This window comes from Mobula birostris, chromosome 7, assembly GCF_030028105.1.
Source record: "Mobula birostris isolate sMobBir1 chromosome 7, sMobBir1.hap1, whole genome shotgun sequence".
Classification (NCBI taxonomy): domain Eukaryota; kingdom Metazoa; phylum Chordata; class Chondrichthyes; order Myliobatiformes; family Myliobatidae; genus Mobula; species Mobula birostris.
Window position 1 is genome coordinate 138,563,719 of NC_092376.1, and position 19,260 is coordinate 138,582,978.

General features: G+C 40.8%; 1 protein-coding gene across 3 annotated transcripts in view; it reads right to left on the reverse strand.

Annotated features, from left to right (window-relative positions):
* LOC140200830 (protein phosphatase 3 catalytic subunit alpha-like) overlaps positions 1-19,260 on the reverse strand; it is a 422,916-nt gene that overhangs the window by 31,570 nt on the left and 372,086 nt on the right. For all 3 annotated transcript variants that reach the window (XM_072264453.1, XM_072264455.1, XM_072264454.1), the window contains 2 exons: positions 12,474-12,551; positions 7,527-7,621 (listed from right to left, as the gene is read on the reverse strand). In XM_072264453.1, the coding sequence (XP_072120554.1) occupies positions 7,527-7,621; positions 12,474-12,551 (173 nt within the window). The remainder of the gene's footprint in view (positions 1-7,526; positions 7,622-12,473; positions 12,552-19,260) is intronic.

Here is a 19,260-nt window from a genome sequence, read left to right on the forward strand (position 1 = left end):
CCTTGAAGAAAATGGAAGTGGGAATGCCATGCTGGGCTACAAATATGATTGAAATGCAGAAGCCTCAGCCTTCCACTCCCAACTATCGTGCTGGCGAATGTACTGTCTCCAGAAAATAAAACTGAAGACCTCAGAGCAAGATTGCAGTACCAGAGGGAGATCAAGGACTGCTGTGTACTTGCTTCATGGAAACAAGGCTCACACCCACCATTTCAGATGCAGCGCTGCAGCTCGATGACTTCACTGTTCTCCACAAAGACAGGGCAGCTCAGTGAAAACAAAAGAGGTGGAGTATGCTTTACAGTGCACAAACGTGGTAGTTCTGTCTCAGTACTGTTGACACAAACTGGAACATCTAGGAGTCAAATGTCATCCATTTGAACTGCTGTGGGAGTTTTCCACCATCAACCTGGTAGCAGTGTACATTCCACCTACAGCCAACGTCAAGCAGGCACTGGAGGAGCTAAGCTCTGTAATCAGCAGGCATGAAATAGTGCACCCTGATGCTTTTCCTATCATTACATCAAATTTCAACCAGGCCAGCTTGAAGAGGTTTCTGAACAACTACCACCAACATACCACCTGTGAAACCAGAGGAGCCAACCCACTTGACCACCGTTATACCACCATCTAGAACACTTAATGTGTTATCCCACACCCACACTTGGAAAAGTCCAATCACTTAGCTGCATTTCTACTCCCAGGGTACAGGCAGAGACTGAAGACCACAGTACCAAAGAGGATCAAGGAGGTATGGTTAAGGGAGGTGGAGGAGTGCATACAGGAATGCTTTGAGTCGATGGCCTGGGCACTATTCAGGGATTCATCCTCAAATCTGAATGAATACACCACAGCTGTCACCAGCTTCATCAAGACCTGTGCGGACGAGCGTGTGCCTTTGAGAACATGCCAGGGATACCCAAACCAAAGCTGTAGTTGAACCAGGAGATTCATGGTCTGCTGTGGCATTCAAGACCGGTGATCAGAACTATACAAGATGTTCAGGTATGACCTACAAAGGCTATTTTAAGAGGACATGCCCTCTTCTCATGGCTACTATAAAGGAGTAGGTATAGAACTCTGAAGACAGACACTCAACATTTCAGGAACAGCTTCTTCCCCTCTGCCATCAGACAATGAACTCATGAGCATTTTTCTCTTCTCTTTCTGCACTACTTATTTTATTTAACTTAATTTTTTATATATACTTATTGTAATTTATAGTTTTTATTACGTATAGCAACGTATTGCTGCCAGAAAACATCAAACTTCATGACGTATGACAGTGACATTAAACCCAATTCTGATTTAACTACTGTTGAAAGAAAGGAAGCAGATGGCACGATCTGTAATTTTTTGACATGTGTCCAGAAGCCTGTAAGGCACCTAAATGAAAACTGAGATACTGTTCCTCAAGTTTATAATATAATTTATTGGAGCAGTTTATGAAGGTGAGAAGAGAGGCCAGAGTAGGAATGAGATAATCGACAACATCCATCTCAAGGTACTGGAAAAGTAATGGCATCCATTAGTCTTGCAAGACCATGGATCTGTGCCTGGAAAGTCTTCACTCTCCAGGGCGCAGGCCTGGGCACGGTTATATGGAAGACCAGCAGTTGCCCATGCTGCAAGTCTCCCCTCTCCACGACACCAATGTTGTCCAAGGGAAGGGCATTAGGACCCATACAGCTTGGCACCAGTGTCGTTGCAGAGCAATGAGTGATTAAGTGCCTTGCTCAAGGACACAACACATTGCCTTGGCTGGGGCTCAAACTCACGACCTTCAGGTCGCTAGTCCAATGCCTTAACCACTTGGCCACATGCCCACACTAAAATAGCACAGCCATCTCTGTAAAGTCTACCAAATTAACTGGAAGTAAAAATAAGGTCTGTCAGCATCCTCTCCCTGGCCAATGACTCCCACATTGAGATCCTAAATATCGTCAATTGGCTTTGTTGCACTGGCTACACATTCATCTGTCTGACACCAAACTCTTGAAGCAAACACTCCACTCCAACCCCATCACAAGGAGATCATCAGGCCAAAGAGAAAAAAAATTGCATTAAAACTTCCTTGAAGAAGTGTAACAACTTCCCCATGGCCAATTAGAGTGGAGAAGAAATCTTCAGGATTGCTTTGAGAACCCTGAGGTTATGTATCAGAAAGCACAAATGTTCTTGATAAGCCACAGGAGGAGTACACCCCTTCACAACTATCCATCCACCAGCCCATCAGCAACCTTGTGCCCCACCTGTAGAAAGATCGGAGATTTCTGAATTGGTTTCATTAGTCACCTCAGAATCTACTAAAAAACAGGAGTTCTGCAGATTCTGGAAATTCAACCAGCACACATCAAAGTTGCTGGTGAACGCAGCAGGCCAGGCAGCATGTCTAGGAAGAGGTACAGTCGACGTTTCAGGCCAAGACCCTTCGTCAGGATCTAGTGATCTAGTGATCTAGTGATCGGAAGGTCGCTAGTTCGAGCCTCAACTGAAGGAGTATTCCCCTCAGAATCTACTAGACTGGATCAGAAATGAGTTAATCGTAATTCTGAAGAATATAAAAACAAGGTACTATATAATCCAATTTTAAAGGAAGTAATGCAAAGAAATGCTATTGGCATGCAATTGCTTTTCCTTTGGAAAAGCAGGTGAATTAAAAGTATGAAAAGCTACAGTAAGTATTAACCTATAAGCCTAATCATACCGTTAGTAACAAAATGCAATTACATCACTAAAGTCCCAGATCAGTCTAGCTTGTTATTCAACTTTAGATACACACAGTGTCTATGAAAAGTATTCACCCCACCTCCTTGGAAGTTTTCATGTTTTATTGTTTTACAACATTGAATCACAGTGGATTTAATTTGGCTTTTTTGATACTGATCAACAGCAAAATATGCTTTCATGTCAAAAAGAAAACACATCTCTAAAAGTGATCTAAATTAATTACAAATATAAAACACAGAATAGTTTATTGGGCAAGTATCCACCCCCTTTACTATGACATACCAAATCATCACTGGTGCAGCCAAATGGTTTTAGAAGTCGAATAATTAGATCTGTTTTTGGAGACCGGTGTGCTGTGAAGGAGTGTCAAATGATTGTAGTAAAAATGTGCCTGTATCTGAAAGATCCAACTGCTTGTGAATCCATATTCAAGCCAAAAAAAAACACCACGAAGACAAAAGAGCACTCCAAGCAACTCTGCGAAAATGCTATTGAAAGCACAAGTCAGGATACAAGAAACTATCCCTTGGAGTATAATTCAGTCAATCAAGAAAAGATAAGAATATAACACAGTTGTAAATCTACCTAGAGCAGGCCATCCTCAAAATCTGAATGACCATGCAAGAAGGGGGCTAATGAGGGAGACCTATGCTAACTCTGGAGGAGTTACAGCTTCAGTGGCCGAGATGGGAGAGACTGCGCATACAACAACTGTTGCCCGCATGCTTCAACAATTGCAGCTTTATGGGAGAGGGGCAAAGAGAAATCCACTGTTGAAAAAAAAACTCACATGAAATCTCAGCTAGAGTTTGATAGAAAGCTCGTGGGAGACTCTGAAGTCAGCTGGAAGAAGCTTCTATTGTCTGATGAAACCAAAATTGAGCTTTTTGACCATCAGATTAAATGCTATGTTTGGTGTAAGTCAACTCCACACGTCATCTAAAAAACACCATCCCTACTGTGAAGCATGGTGGTGACTGCATCATGCCATGGGGATGCTACACTGCAGCCAGCCCTGGAAGGGTTGTGAAGGTAGAGGGTAAAATGAATGCAGTAAACTACGTTTGTACAAGGAAAACCCGATGCAGGCCGCAAGAGAACTACAACTTGGGAGAAGATTTGTTTTCCAGCAAGACAATGATGCCAAGCATAAAGCCAAAGCTATACAGGAATGGCTTAAAAACAATAAAGTTAGTGACCTAGAGTGGCCAAGTCAGAGTCCAGACCTCAATCAAAGTGAGAATTTGTGGCTGGACTTGAAAAGGACTGTTCACTCATAATCCCCATGGAATCTGACAGAGCTTGAGCAGTTTTGTAAAGAAGAATGGGGAAAAATTGCAGTGTCCAGATGTGCAAAGCTGATAGAGACCTATCCACACAGACTCAAGGTTGTAATTGCATCTAATAAATACTGACTTGAAGGGCATGAGTAATTATGCAATCAATTATTTTGTGTTTAATAATTGTAATAAATTTAGACCAATTTGTGGAGATCTGTTTTCACTTTGACCCGAGTCTTTTTCTGTTGATCATTGTCAAAAAAGCCAAATTAAATCAATTGCGATTCGATGTTGTAAATCAAAAAAACATGAAAACTTCAAAGGAAGGTGAATACTTTTTATGTGCGCTGTACATACAGAGTGTGAGTTTCAACCTTTCCAACCCCAATGGTGCAATTCATCACTATAATCATTCCCTTGTTAAGTTGCAAGAAGCAGGCTGTATAGAATGCCTGTCAACTGTAGACCAGACAAATCCTCATCGCTGTAGGTTTAAAAATAATGAGAAGCCACCCAGAATGTCATAAGCACAGTCTTTGAAAAAGGCAGCAACGTTGGTTGACTAAAATGCAGATTCTGTCTTCTCTGGAAGAAAATCAATTGTAAAGTTATGCCTAGGATATGACGGTGTTGCAATTGTTGACAAAACAAAACTGAATATAAACAAATTATGACTTTCCAAATTAACAAATGCACCTTAAACTTACATTCCAGCCATTGTGGAAGAGTTGTTGGACAATGTAACACTGGTTCAACACAGTTTACAATATTTAGTGTAGATTGTCTCACTCCCTACAAATACAACTTCACAGTAGGGATGACAACATTGAGATGCAACATAAAACCATTCAGTTTTGCCCTTTAGGTTTGCAATGTCCTTTTTTCAGACAAGCTGACAATTTCAATTCTAATCTCACAGTCATTCTCCATCCTTTAATGTCTACATCCATAAGTAACTACTGCAAAAACAAATTACTGCTAAGGTCAAAAATACATGCCTCAGGAGGCATTGAACTAATAGGATATACTGTATTTTGTGTGAGAACACCCTGCAGCAATATTCCGTAGTTCGAGACACAAGGCATCATCCAAAATAGATTAAGGTTTGCATATCGAGGGAAAGTAGATCTGACAGAAGAAAACCAGTTAGTCACAGATCTCAGTTTAGACAGGCCTTGGATTGGATGGGATAGAGAAGAGTCAAAGCCAAAGGTAACAGAGTGATGGAACGTGGGGGCTTGGTGGGCAAGCACAAAGATGCAACTATATAATTGATCTAGTATCTGATGGAGGTAGTCCTTAAGGACATCCAAGCAAGGGAGCAGAGAATGGGTTTGAATGCAAAAAAGTACTCACAGAAGAGAGGAGAATCTTTCTAAGGAGCAATAATTGAATGCTACATTAATCCCATGTACTGATGAACAAGGTGACATGTAACAGCAGACGGTACAGTGCTAAGGACAGCTCTCTGGGAGGTGTGTAATTTGGTACATTGTTACACTTGGAATTAAAAATAACACAATATATTACCACATCCAGAATACTTGCTCATAAATTCTTTTCATTGCAAGTTACTTGCTCAGATGGTCAAAAGTTGTTACCAGGAAGGTTTCATTTTACTTTACGAGATGTCAAAGATCATTGAGGTAGAAATGGTAGAAAATGCTGAGAGAATTTCGGTGCCATTTTAGGAAAAAACCATGAGGAGTTCAATCAAGTACACTCAATTAATTTCCCCATGTCCATCCATGTTTCTGGTGATTCTTCCTCAACCATATCCAGTTCTGTGATGGCTCATCATGCCGTACATGCCTTCACGCTCAGTTCACTGTGCAAATTATGAAGAATGCAGCCGAGCACAGTGATGTATCCCACTTTGTTAGGATCACATAGAATGCAGCCATCAAATTCATTGAGCACTTGCTTCATGTTGTATAATGCTCCTTGTGGCTGCATGGCTAATTATAGGTCAGTGTTCAAGCACTTTGAGGTGGTAGGGGATATCAGAAGCCATATGCAAATAAGCTCTGGTAGTCATTCTCTGACATCCTAAAGAAAGCCAGGAAATAAGGCATTTCCTCACAGTAACAGTGATAACCATTACAGAATCACAATATGAACAATGCACTTTGAGCTGGGGACTGTGTCAAGCAATGACTGCAGACTTCAATGATGGGAGCTGGATGAAAGAATTCTCCAGGGAGGGGCTAGAAACTTCCAGAGGTTGTAAGAAAAATGATCATATGAGGCAGCTTCCTTGTATAACAGATGCTCATGGCTGGAAGTTACCAGGGAAGTATTTGCAAGGCTCGATTGTACACTAAGAATTCAGGTGTGAAAGAATAAGTCACACTCATTAAAATTGAAACATTCCTCAATTTGCCACAAGAACTATTCTTAACATCTATAATGTAACACTGAAGCAGATTCTGAGAATGAAACTGACATCGAGAGCAGTCCAAGAAGTTGCATGTTTGACAATTCAGATACGTTTCATAAACATTGCTCATGTTCACGTCAGGGTTACCTTTATCCTCACAGTTCACCTTGCAGGCTGCCTCTGTCGAGATTGACCACAAGGCTTTGCTGCTCGGCGTTAAATTGCAGAAATCCAGATTAGCACTCAATGCAAGGTCGGGCTTTCTACTTTTGATGAATGCAACTCCTTACAGATTTCTTCTGCTATTTCTACCTCATACTTCTGAAGAGGATCCGGCTGAAACCACCTGCTGGTACATTGTCTGGCACGGTCTGTTGGTGGGTTGATTTGCAGCGTCAATGATTAATAGCAAGATGTATCCAATCAGTTAAATCACATTCATCTTGAGCCCTTGGTGTTATTAAAAGGTATTATTCTGGTGAAAAAGCAGCTCTTATTATGACTCAGACCAGTGTATTTGAAAATCCTGACAAAAGGTAAATGCCCACAGTACACAAAATGTATAATTAGAAGATGTAAGAAGTAAGAGTGGAATATCTGCTCATCTTTTGCCAATCTCACCACTTGCATGATGCTGCCGAAGTCCTTTTATGACCACTTGACTTTAAGTGGCAGACAGCTCAGGGTCATATGATAGTCCGTGAACAGCTCGCAGGGGGAAGTGAATGAAACTTGACAGTTAAAATAGGCAGGGTCTCACACTCATGCCATCATTGTTTCACATATCACTCTCCTACCCACATGACACCCATTCCTCATTAAAATTCCATGACACTTTCTCCTTCACAGGTCTGTTTAAAGTAAGGAAATAAAATTGGTATTGATGCTGAAATAATGATAATTGTTGTTCTTCTTCTGACTTTTAATGGCGGTTGATAGTCCAATTTAAAGGTGCATTACCACCACCAACTGGACTGGAGAGTGATCAAAGAGTTTGGAAATAATTGTTCCTCATAATTGATAAATGATAATTGTTCCTGAAGAAAAAAAGTGCACTTGCATAAATTGGTAAATGTTTACATTTGTTTCCAACCTCTCTTTCTTGTAATAGTTTAGTGTACAGCCGAACTCCATACCTTTGTTATTGTAAACATCAAGGTAGTTAGGTGCAGAAAAGATTGTGATAAGCGATGGGAAACCCGTAGTTTGGCTCTTCCTGTACATGCGATAACTGAAAAATAAATTCATGAATACTAGATATTATCACTTGCATTTAATCTTTTTTTCATTCTCGTACTTGCTATATATCCAATGATAAATATGCCTTAAATGAAGAAAAACTATCAAAAGTAATATTGAAATATAGTAAAGGTGACAAGATGAATAGTAGTCAAATGTCAGCTTTAAATTATATAATTATTTTGAATCAGACCTGCTTTTGAATTGATCTGTGCCATTATAAGTATGCAAAAGGGTCACTGTATGGTTCACCAATGATCCTGTGTCCAACACTGCAAAATCAGCAGCTCCTGTGACTCAGTACTGACCACTACTTATACAGAAGAAATGGGGAACAGACTTTGACAAGATCTTTGCAAAATAAGGTTGGCGCAGAATTAAGTCTGGGCTAGCAGAAGCTGAAACGTTCCTCTTATACTCAGGGAAGCATTGTGCTCTGCCTGGCCTCTGAGCAGAGATTTAATCAAAGTTCAAAATAAAATTTATTATCAGAGTATACACATCACCACATACAACCCTGAGATTCTATTTACTGTAGGCATACTCAGCAAATCTATAGAACAGTAACCATAAAAAGGATCAATGAAAGAGCAAGAGCATATGCAAAATATAAATAAATAGTAATAAATAACGACAGCGTGAATAACAAAATGGAGAGTCCTTAAAGTGAGATCATTGGTTGTGGGAACATCTCTTTCTTTCTTTTCCAATCTTTTTATTAATTTTCAAAATTATAAACATAGTAACAATATTAATGAACAGAGATTGAGGATGTAACTAGTAGAGTGGATAGGGGAGAACCAGTGGATGTGGTATATTTGGATTTTCAAAAGGCTTTTGACAAGGTCCCACACAGGAGATTAGTGTGCAAACTTAAAGCACACGGTATTGGGGGTAAGGTATTGGTGTGGGTGGAGAATTAGTTAGCAGACAGGAAGCAAAGAGTGGGAATAAATGGGACCTTTTCAGAATGGCAGGCGGTGACTAGTGGGGTACCGCAAGGCTCAGTGCTGGGACCCCAGTTGTTTACAATATATATTAATGACTTGGATGAGGGAATTAAATGCAGCATCTCCAAGTTTGCGGATGACACGAAGCTGGGTGGCAGTGTTAGCTGTGAGGAGGATGCTAAGAGGATGCAGGGTGACTTGGATAGGTTGGGTGAGTGGGCAAATTCATGGCAGATGCAATTTAATGTGGATAAATGTGAAGTTATCCACCTTGGTGGCAAAAATAGGAAAACAGATTATTATCTGAATGGTGGCTGATTAGGAAAAGGGGAGGTGCAACGAGACCTGGGTGTCATTATACACCAGTCATTGAAAGTGGGCATGCAGGTACAGCAGGCGGTGAAAAAGGCGAATGGTATGCTGGCATTTATAGCAAGAGGATTCGAGTACAGGAGCAGGGAGGTACTACTGCAGTTGTACAAGGCCTTGGTGAGACCACACCTGGAGTATTGTGTGCAGTTTTGGTCCCCTAATCTGAGGAAAGACATCCTTGCCATAGAGGGAGTACAAAGAAGGTTCACCAGATTGATTCCTGGGATGGCAGGACTTTCATATGAAGAAAGACTGGATGAACTGGGCTTGTACTCGTTGGAATTTAGAAGATTGAGGGGGGATCTGATTGAAACGTATAAGATCCTAAAGGGATTGGACAGGCTAGATGCAGGAAGATTGTTCCCGATGTTGGGGAAGTCCAGAACGAGGGGCCATAGTTTGAGGATAGAGGGGAAGCCTTTTAGGACCGAGATTAGGAAAAACTTCTTCACACAGAGAGTGGTGAATCTGTGGAATTCTCTGCCACAGGAAACAGTTGAGGCCAGTTCATTGGCTATATTTAAGAGGGAGTTAGATATGGCCCTTGTGGCTACGGGGGTCAGGGGGTATGAAGGGAAGGCTGGGGCGGGGTTCTGAGTTGGATGATCAGCCATGATCATAATAAATGGCGGTGCAGGCTCGAAGGGCCGAATGGCCTACTCCTGCACCTATTTTCTACGTTTCTATGATTACATTATTAATAATTGACATTGCAAATATGACATTGGTAATAATACAGATGTATTAAATTTCCCAAACTCTAAATATAATTAAGTATGGTAGAGGAATAAACAAGAAAAAAAATCTAAACAAAACCCAAATTAGAAAAGAAAAAAAAGACATATTAATTCAAGTAAGTGATATTAACCTAAACTAAATAAAACTAAAAAACAAAACTATAGAAAAAAAAGACAGGCTAACATATTATATTGGATAGAATCATTAATGTCGTTAACTCCACTCCTCTATCCTTGTATTTTAAGTTAAAAAAAGGATTCGGAAAGGTCAAACTACATCATACGGAAATGTTGAATAAATGGTCTCCAAGTTTCTTCAAATTTAACCGAAGGGTCGGAGGTGCCACTTCTAACTTTAAACAAGATATACTTTGAGAAAACCATTGAAATGTAGTAGGGAGAGTGACCTCTTTCTAGTTCAATAAGATAAATTTTCTAGCCATTAATGTTAAAAAAGCAATCATGCGACGGGCTGAAGGAGATAAGTAATTATCTTCCATGATTGGTAACCCAAAAAGTGCAGTAACAGGGTGCGGTTGTAAATTAATACGCAAAACAGTAGAAATAGTATCAAAGATATCTTTCCAATATTTATGCAAGAAAGGGCAACACCAAAACATACGAGTCAAGGAAGCAACTTCAGAATGGCATCTGTCACAAATTGGGCTCATATGTGAATAGAAATGAGCTAATTTGTCTTTAGACATATGTGCCCTATGCACCACCTTAAACTGTATCAATGTGTGTTTAGCACATAAAGAGGAGATGTTAACTAGTTGAAGAATTTTTCCCATTTTTCTATAGGTAAATGAAGTTGGAGTTCTCTTTCCCATTCAATCTTAATTTTACCAGCTACACCTGAATTTATTTTCATAATCAAATCATAAATGGGGAACATCTCAATAGATGAGTGTAGTTATCCCCTGATGGTTGAGGGGTAGTAACTGTACTCGAAGCTGGTGGTGTGAGTCCTGTGGCACTTGTACCTTCTACCTGATGACAGCAGCAAGAAAAGAGCATGGGTGGTGAGGACCTTTGGTGATGGATGCTTCTTTCCTATGACAGTATTTCATGTAGGTGTGCTCAATGTGTTAACTTTTGTGGCCTCATCAGTTTTTAAAGCAGCCTTTACAGCATTGTTGGGCCAATGGAGATGGGGAGAGGTTGTTGCTGATTTTCTTTGTGCAGGTCTAGGACTGAGGTTTTGAGATTTCAGGTGGGGGTTGAGAGAGGGCTGGTAGTTAGAAGGTGTATCTAGGCCAGGAACAAGTTAAGCTGGTAGATTGGGAAATAAGTGGTGTTACATGGTGAATAAAGACTGGAATATGGCAGGGGTGAATAATTGGCCAAAGATCTGAGTGTGGGTCATGAGAACACAGTCTAAGATTAGTTGGTGGTAAAGGGTAATCAGGAAGGTCATGTGTTGGAAGTGGCTGCATTGGATTCCCAGTTCTGGGCCAGACCTTTCCTGGAAGTTCCTTCAAAAGCAAGGTTGCTATGAAAATACTTCTGTTCTGGGTGTGCCCAATAACAGGTATTAAACTGAGTCACTTAACCTAATTTCACAGGTAAGTGCGACAGAAGTGATATTAGCCCATCTGCACTGAATGTGGTAATCCTGACAGATCTGGCATCATATCCCAACCACAAATGGCCACAAAAGCTTTTTACTTTTAAATTAAATTTATTAAAATAAAGCCTCATGAGTCTAGATTTTGAATTCTGTGTAAATATAAAGCAAAATTAGCTTCAAAGGACTTTCAACATCACTTCATTTTGTTTCAAAGTAATATGCAACACTCTTGCTCAAATATGGATACAAATTCAACTTATTCATGTTTAACACAGCAGAGTAATGTGATAACTGGAGCATAGAGTTGTAGTTATACAGCACTGAAACAGGGTCTTTGCACAACACATCCATGCTAACCAACTTGCTGACCTAACAAATCACATTTGCCTGCATTTAGCCTATATTTCTTTAACCTTTCCTATCATTGTACCTGTCAATGTCTTCTAAGCATAGTAATTGTACCCATCTCTATCGCTTCCTTTGCAGCCTGTTTCAATTACTCAAAGTGTGAAAAACTTGTCCTTCAAAACCTTCCCTTCTCACTTTAAACATATACCCTCTATTTTTAAACCTCCCTACCCTGGGGAAAAACACTGTGATCATTCACCATAACTATTCCCCTCAAGCTCTTATATACCTCGATTAGGTCATCCCTCAGACTCCTTACTCTAAGGAGAACAGCCCCAGCGTATCTAGTCTCTATTGGCATTTATTCAAAGATATACAAAATACAGGATAAATTAATAGTTAATATATTGCTTAATGCTCACTTTTAAAATCAGCAACTTTTGCAGTGTCTGCATTTTGAAGCAAGGCTTCTTTTTAGTGACAAATCCTACTGTTTCTTTAAGCCTATATCAGAATAGGCAACATTTCTTATAATTCTATTTCATTGTGCTGAAACATTTTTGATCTAAATAGCTATAAACATCAGCTAAGATGGGAAGAGGAAGGAGGATCGGATGGCAGCAATGTTGGAATGTAACACCTTATATCAGTAAAAGGAATTTTGGCCATTGGGGAAAGGGCGGATCTTATGCCAGAAGTTTTCTTGCGAAACTGGAGTTGTATCACAATCCTGGGCTAATCCCAGGTGTTTGCAAAAGTTAAATACCCATTGTCTAAAAGACCAAGTAAATTGGTTTTAAAACTATCAAAAGAACATTCTAATTTTTTGATATACAGGGTATATGGGATTGTTTATAAACTTACCCTGCATCTTGTGCTTCATGAGCTCGAATAACTGATAATAAATTATTGTTTTGCAGGAACTCACAAACAGCAGGATAACTGTGAAAAGAACACATACAACAATATCATTTTAAATGACCATAACTGAAGTTGAAACTTGGGAGAAGGCAAATGGGAACAGTAGAGTACAATTCATGTATTAAATTTTATACACACAGTATAAGTGAAAGCCCAAGTGTAACTTAAGTTGGCATGAAAGTAAATTTTAACAGCTGACTAGCAGTGAAACCCAGATTTGTTGATATCTTATTCATTTAGCAATAGGTCCAGATATAACACAATGTAAGCAAAATTTAAAGGGATAGGAACAATCAAAAGGGAGTCTCAAAAGAAGAAAACAATAATTTTAAAACCTTCAGAAGCAGCCAGGAAATAATTCAAACCATTAGAAGTGTTTACTAATGATGAAGATGAGGAATTTGAAAGAGACAATTAACAGAACGAAATGTAAGGTGTGAACATGAGCATGAGCACAAATTCCCGTAACCAATGACAAATTGCAAAACCTCCACATATTACACAATCAGACAAAAAGGGACAATGGCATCAAAGAGTCATAGAAAAGTACAGCACAGAAATAGGCCCTTCAGCCCATCTAGTCCATGCCAAACCAATTAAACTGCATTGACCTACACCCAGACCACAGCACTCCCATCCACGTACCTATCCAAGCTTCTTTTAAACATTGAAATCGAGCCTGCACGCACCACTTGTACTGGCAGCTCATTCCACTCTCTCATGGCCCTCTGAATGAAGAAGTTTTCCTTCATGTTCCCCTTACACATTTCACCTTTCACCCTTAACCCACGACCTCTAGTTGTAGTCCCACCCAGTGTCAGTGTATAAAGCCTGCTTGCATTTCCCCTACCTGCCATTTTTCAGCTCATTTTTCTAGCTGGTCCAGATACAGCTGCAAGTTCTGATAGTCTTTCTTCCTGTCCACTACACCTCCAACCTTGGTGTCATCTGCAAATTTGCTGATCCAGATAACCACATTAACATTCTGATTGTTGATATAGATGACAAACAACCACGGACATAGTACCAATCCCTGCAGCACTCCACTAGTCACAGGCCTCCAGTCAGACAGGCTATCACCTACTACCACTCTCTGGCTTCTCCCACAAAGCCAATGTCTAATCCAATTTATTACCTAATCTTGAATGCCAAGCAACTGAACCTTCCTGACCAAACTCCCATGCAGGATCTTGTCAAACAGCTTGCTAAACAACAACCATTGCCTTGCCTTCATCAACTTTTCTGGTAACTTCCTTGAAAAGCTCTTTAAGCTTGGTTAGACATGACCTACCATGTACAAAGCCATGCTGACTATCCCTAAATAGTCCCTGTCTATCCAAATACTCATATATCCAGTCCTTTTGAATAATGCCCAATAGCTTTCCCACTACTAATGTCAGATTTCCAGCCTATAAATTTCCTGGTTTATTTTTAGAGCTTTTCTTAATCAGAAGAACAACATTATCTATTCCCTAATTCTCTGGTACCTCACCTGTCACTAGGGATGATTTAAATATCTCTGCAATATTAGGAGAGTGGTTATAAAATTAATCAAAGAGGAGCAGTTAAGGAGAATTTTAAAAGAAGAGGGCCACAGAGGAGAGGTTTAGGGAAATGATACCAATGATAGACTGAAGAGACTAGCAGATGAAATAGTATGCTGGAGTTCGTGGAAAACAAAATTAGCAGGGGTAAAATAATTATAGTGTTAGAAAGAGGTGAAATTGCTAGATGATTTCAAAGCAGGCTGAAAATTTTAAATACAAGGCAAATGTTGTCTGGAACCAATGTAGATCAAGTGAATACATAATTGTGTGAGAACTAGTGTGGACTTGGATTCAGGTAGATAGCTGTATACTTTATTGATCCCAAAGGAAATTACAGTGTCACAGTAGCATTAAAAGTGCACAGATATATAACTATTAGAAGAGAAGTATACAGAATTAAAAAATAAATTACTTCAAACAGTCTAACAGGAGGGTTTCATCTCTTCCCCGACTACAGGATGACTCATTATAAAGCCTAAAGGCCAGGGGTAAGAATGACTTCATATAGTGCTCTTTGGAGCAGTGCAGTTGTCTATTACTAAAAGTGCTTCTCTGTTAAGCCAAGGTGGCATGCAGAGGGTGAGAAACATTGTCCAGAATTTCAAGGATTTTTCGTAGGGTCCTTTGCTCTACCACAGCATCCAGTGTGTCCAGTTTGACTCCTATAACAGAGCTACCATTTCTATTCAGTTTATTGAGCCTATTGGCATCAACCATGTTGACAACATTGACCCAGCACACCACCACATAGAAGATTGTACTGGTGACTACAGACTGGTAGAACATGTGAAGGAGAGGCCTGCATTCTCCTCAGCCCTTCTTGTACATAAACTCAGTGTTGATGCTCTACTCAAGTCTGTTATCCAGGGGCACCCTCAGGTACTTGTAGGTTGTCACCACATCCACAAACTCACCATCAATAGTAACAGGGAGCATTGTGCCGGCTTAAGGCTGATTTATACTTGTGTGTCAAATTGACGCCGTAGGTACGGCGTAGCCGTGAACCCTATGCTGTACTCTACACAAACCCTACGCTGTAGCCTAACGTGCACCTCTCACAAAATGTAACTACGCATCGCGGCAACGCAGACCGAAACAACTGTGATTGGTCTGCTTGGTAGCATCGCATTTCCTCCTACGCTGCAATAGCTTCCCATTGGGCGACTGAAGGGCAGGGAAGGAACTCTGGCTGCAATGCTTTCCATAAAGCTTTACAGACCTCCGAAATTATGGAGGACACATTTCGCTTTTACGAAAGACCTACATTAATACCTGTTTTTGTTAACTGAAAGAGGATTTTCGCTTTTACGGAAAAAGACACTCGCTTTAAACTTGTTTACCCCGAGAAAGACTACCACGACCATGAAGCCTTGCATGGGCAGGTGTGTGCGCATGCGTATATGTGCCAATTTTTTTCGACAAATCGATTCTGGCTCAAAGTTCCCAATTCTGTTAAGTGACATTACACTGTACGTACAGAAAATTCACCCTCCTTCAGTTTCAGTCGCCATTGTTTGAAGTTTGAGTTTCTTCATGTTGAGTTTCAACATGAAGAAACTCAACACAGTGGCACAGAAACCCCACCGCCAACTAGCGTTTTGGCAGTGAACTGCAGAGCCATGCAGACACACCAACACACAAGTATAAATGCTCACAACAGCACAGCCCACTTGCGTAGGCTACGGCGCAAGCTAGTACACACAAGTATAAATCAGCCTTTAGTCTTCCTAAAGTTCATCACCATCTCCCTTGTCTTACTGATAACAGAGTTTTAGATGAGCTCTGTTTTAAGCATGATAGATGCTAGAATCAAATTCAGAATCAGGTTTAACATCAATGGCATATGTAATCATTACAGCAACAGTACTTTGCAATACATAATAAAAATATTATAGTACGTGCATATTGAATTGAATTGACTTTATTTCTTACATCCTTCACATACATGAGGAGTAAAAATCCTTACGTTACGTCTCCATCAAAATGTGTAATGTGCAATCATAGTAATTTATAATAATTTATAACAAATAGAACAGTCAATGTAACATAGAATACACACAAATCAGCGTGAGTTAATTAGTCTGATGGCCTGGTGGAAGAAGCCGTCCTGGAGCCTGTTGGTCCTGGCTTTTATGCTGCGGTACCGTTTCCTGGATAGTAGCAGCTGCTATCAGCTATACCGTATAAATAAATTAACTAACTAAATGGTCCAAAAAGAGAGCAAAAAATAGTGAGATAGTGTTCATGGGTTCACTGTTCATTCAGAAATCTGATGGCAGAGGGGAAGAAGCTGTTCTTGAAATGTTGAGTGTGTGTCTTCAGGCTTCTGTACCTCCTCCTTGATGGTAGCAATGAGAAGAGGGCACGTTCTGGGTGATCGCTGAACTTAACGACGGATGGAACCCTTTTGGGATATCATGTTTTTTTAAGACTCCCTTCATACTAGGGAGGCTGGTTCACATGATGAAGCTGCTGAGTTTACAAATTTCTGTTGCTTTTTCTGATTCTGTGCAGTGGCCCTTCCAGAGCAGATGGTGATACGAGTTAGAATGTTCTCTATAGAACATCTGCAGAAAATTACAGAAGTCTTTGATGATATATCAAGTCTCTTCAAATTCCTCATGAAATATAGCCACTGTAATGCCTTCTTTGTAATAGTATCAGTATGTTGGGCCTAGGATGGATCTTCAGAGATGCTGACACCCAGGAACTTGAAACTGCTCACCCTTTCCACTGCATGTTCCTCCGATTTCCACTTCCTAAAGTCCACAATCAATTCCTTGGACTTAATGATGTGAGTTCAAGGTTGTTGTTGTGACACCACTCAACCAGATGATCTCGCTCCTTCTCATCACCATCTGAAATTCTGCCAACAATAGTTATGTCATTGGCAAATTTATAGATGGCATTTGAGTTGTGCCAAACCGCACAGTCGTGGGTGTAGAGACAGTAGAGCAATGGGTTAAGCACGCATCCTTAAGCTGTGTCAGTGTTATCAATGAGGAGGAGATATTATTTCAATCCACACAGACTGCGGTCTCCTGATGAGGAAGTCAAGATCCAGTTGCAGAGGGAGGTACAGAGATCCAGGTTTTAGACCATAAGACACAGGAGCAGCATTAGGTCACTTGGCCCATCGAGTCTGCTCTGTCATTCCACCATTATCCTTCCCAACTCCACACTCCTGCCTTCTCACCATAAACTTTGATGCTCTGACCAGCAAGGACCTGGACCCATAGCAATTTGCCTATCACCACAATAGGTCTTTTTTTAAAAATTTCAGCTCATCCTCTTTCTGTTTGGGGTCCTGTGGGTAAACGTCTGGCGGCCCAAACTGAAGCCTTTTCAACGGCCTATGCTCATCACCACAATAGGTCTAAGGCAGATGCAATCCTAATGGCTCGTCACATGGCCTTAGATCATCTGGACAATAAAAAATACCTATAGCAGGATGCTGTTTGTTGACTATAGCTCAGCATTTAGCACCATCATTCCCACAATCCTGAGTTATATAACCTGGGCCTCTGTAATTGGATCCTCAACTTTCTAACCAGAAGGCCACAATCTGCGCAGATTGGTGATACTACCTCCTCCTCGCTGACAATCAACACTGGCTCACCTCAGGGGTGTGTGCTTAACCATGACTGTGTGGATAGGATTAGCTCAAATACCATTTACAAATTTGCTGATGATAAACTATTGTTGATAGAATCTCAGATGGAGATGAGGGGGCATACAGGAGCAAGATATACCAGCTAGTTGAGTCGTGTCATAGCAACAACCTTGCACTCAGTGTCAGTAAGATGAAAGAGCTGATTGTGGACTTCAGGAGGGTAATATGAGGGAACATGAACCAATCCTCTTAGAGGGATCAGAAATGGAGAGAGTGAGCAATTTCAGGTTCCTGTTGTCAAGATCTCTGAGGATTCAATCTGGTCCCAACATATCAATGCAACTATAAAGAAGGTAAGACAGTGGCTATATTCCATTAGGAGTTTGAAGAGATTGGTTTGTCAACTAAAACACTCAAAAGCTTCTATAGATGTACCATGGAGAGCATTCTGACGAGCTGCATCACAGTCTGGTATGGGGGGGGGGGGGTGGTGGGATGGTCTCCACAGAACCGATAGAAGCTACAGGAAGTTGTAAAATTAGTCAGCTCTTTCTTGAGTAGTACACAAGATATCTTCAAGGAGCAGTGCCTCAGAAAGGTAATGTACCTCAGCATCGGGTACATCACCTCCGTAGTACCCAAGACATCTTTAAGGAGCGGTGCCTCGGAAGGGTGATGAGCCTCAGCAATGGGTACTCTGACTCTCCAGGCGATGCAAAAGATGCAACAAAGGTACCTTAAATGGAAGGTGTTGAGCCTTCTTTCCTCCTTAGGTCTTCCTGCTGTACGGCAGTGTGTGGGTGACACAAGTGTTATATGCTGCCATCTTTGTTTTTACTGAGTTCGGAGTTCTCCAAGACTGCATTTAAATTCACCTAATGAAATAATAAATGACGACACAGGAGAATGGAGATGCTGGAAATGTGGAGCAACATAAAAAGGTACTGGACGAACTTAGTGGGTTAGGCTGCATCTATGGAGGGAAATGGACATTTAACACTTCGGATTGAAACCCTTCACCTGGAAAGGAAGAGGGCAGACAGCTAGTACAAAAAGGTGGAGGGAAGGGGTGGAACAAACACTGTCAAGCCATTGGTGAATCCTTGTGAGGGGGTTGATAGGCAGATGGGGGGGGGAGTAGAAATGAAGTCTGAAGCTAGCAAGTGACAAAAGGCTGAAGATGAAGAAATTTGATAAGAAAGGATGTGGAATATGGATAAAGGCAAGGAGGTGAGATAGGTGACAGTGGGAGGAGCATGTGGGTGATGGGCAGGTGGTGAAAGTGGGGGAGGGAGCCAGGGTGATGGGGCCAGTTGGATTAAGAGGAGAGATGAAAGAGAGAGAGAGAGGTATTGTATGGTTACAGAATATTAAGAATTTGACACACACAGCATCAGGTTGGAGACCGCTCAGTTGAAATATTAGATGGCAACCTTCTAATTCGCATTTAGCCTTGACATGACAGAAGAGGAGGCTGCGAGCAAATAGGGTGGAGTGGGAGTGGGAAGTAGAATTAAAACAGCTGGCCACAGGGAGATAAGCAAAGTTGCTGATGGAAAAGATTAAAAAA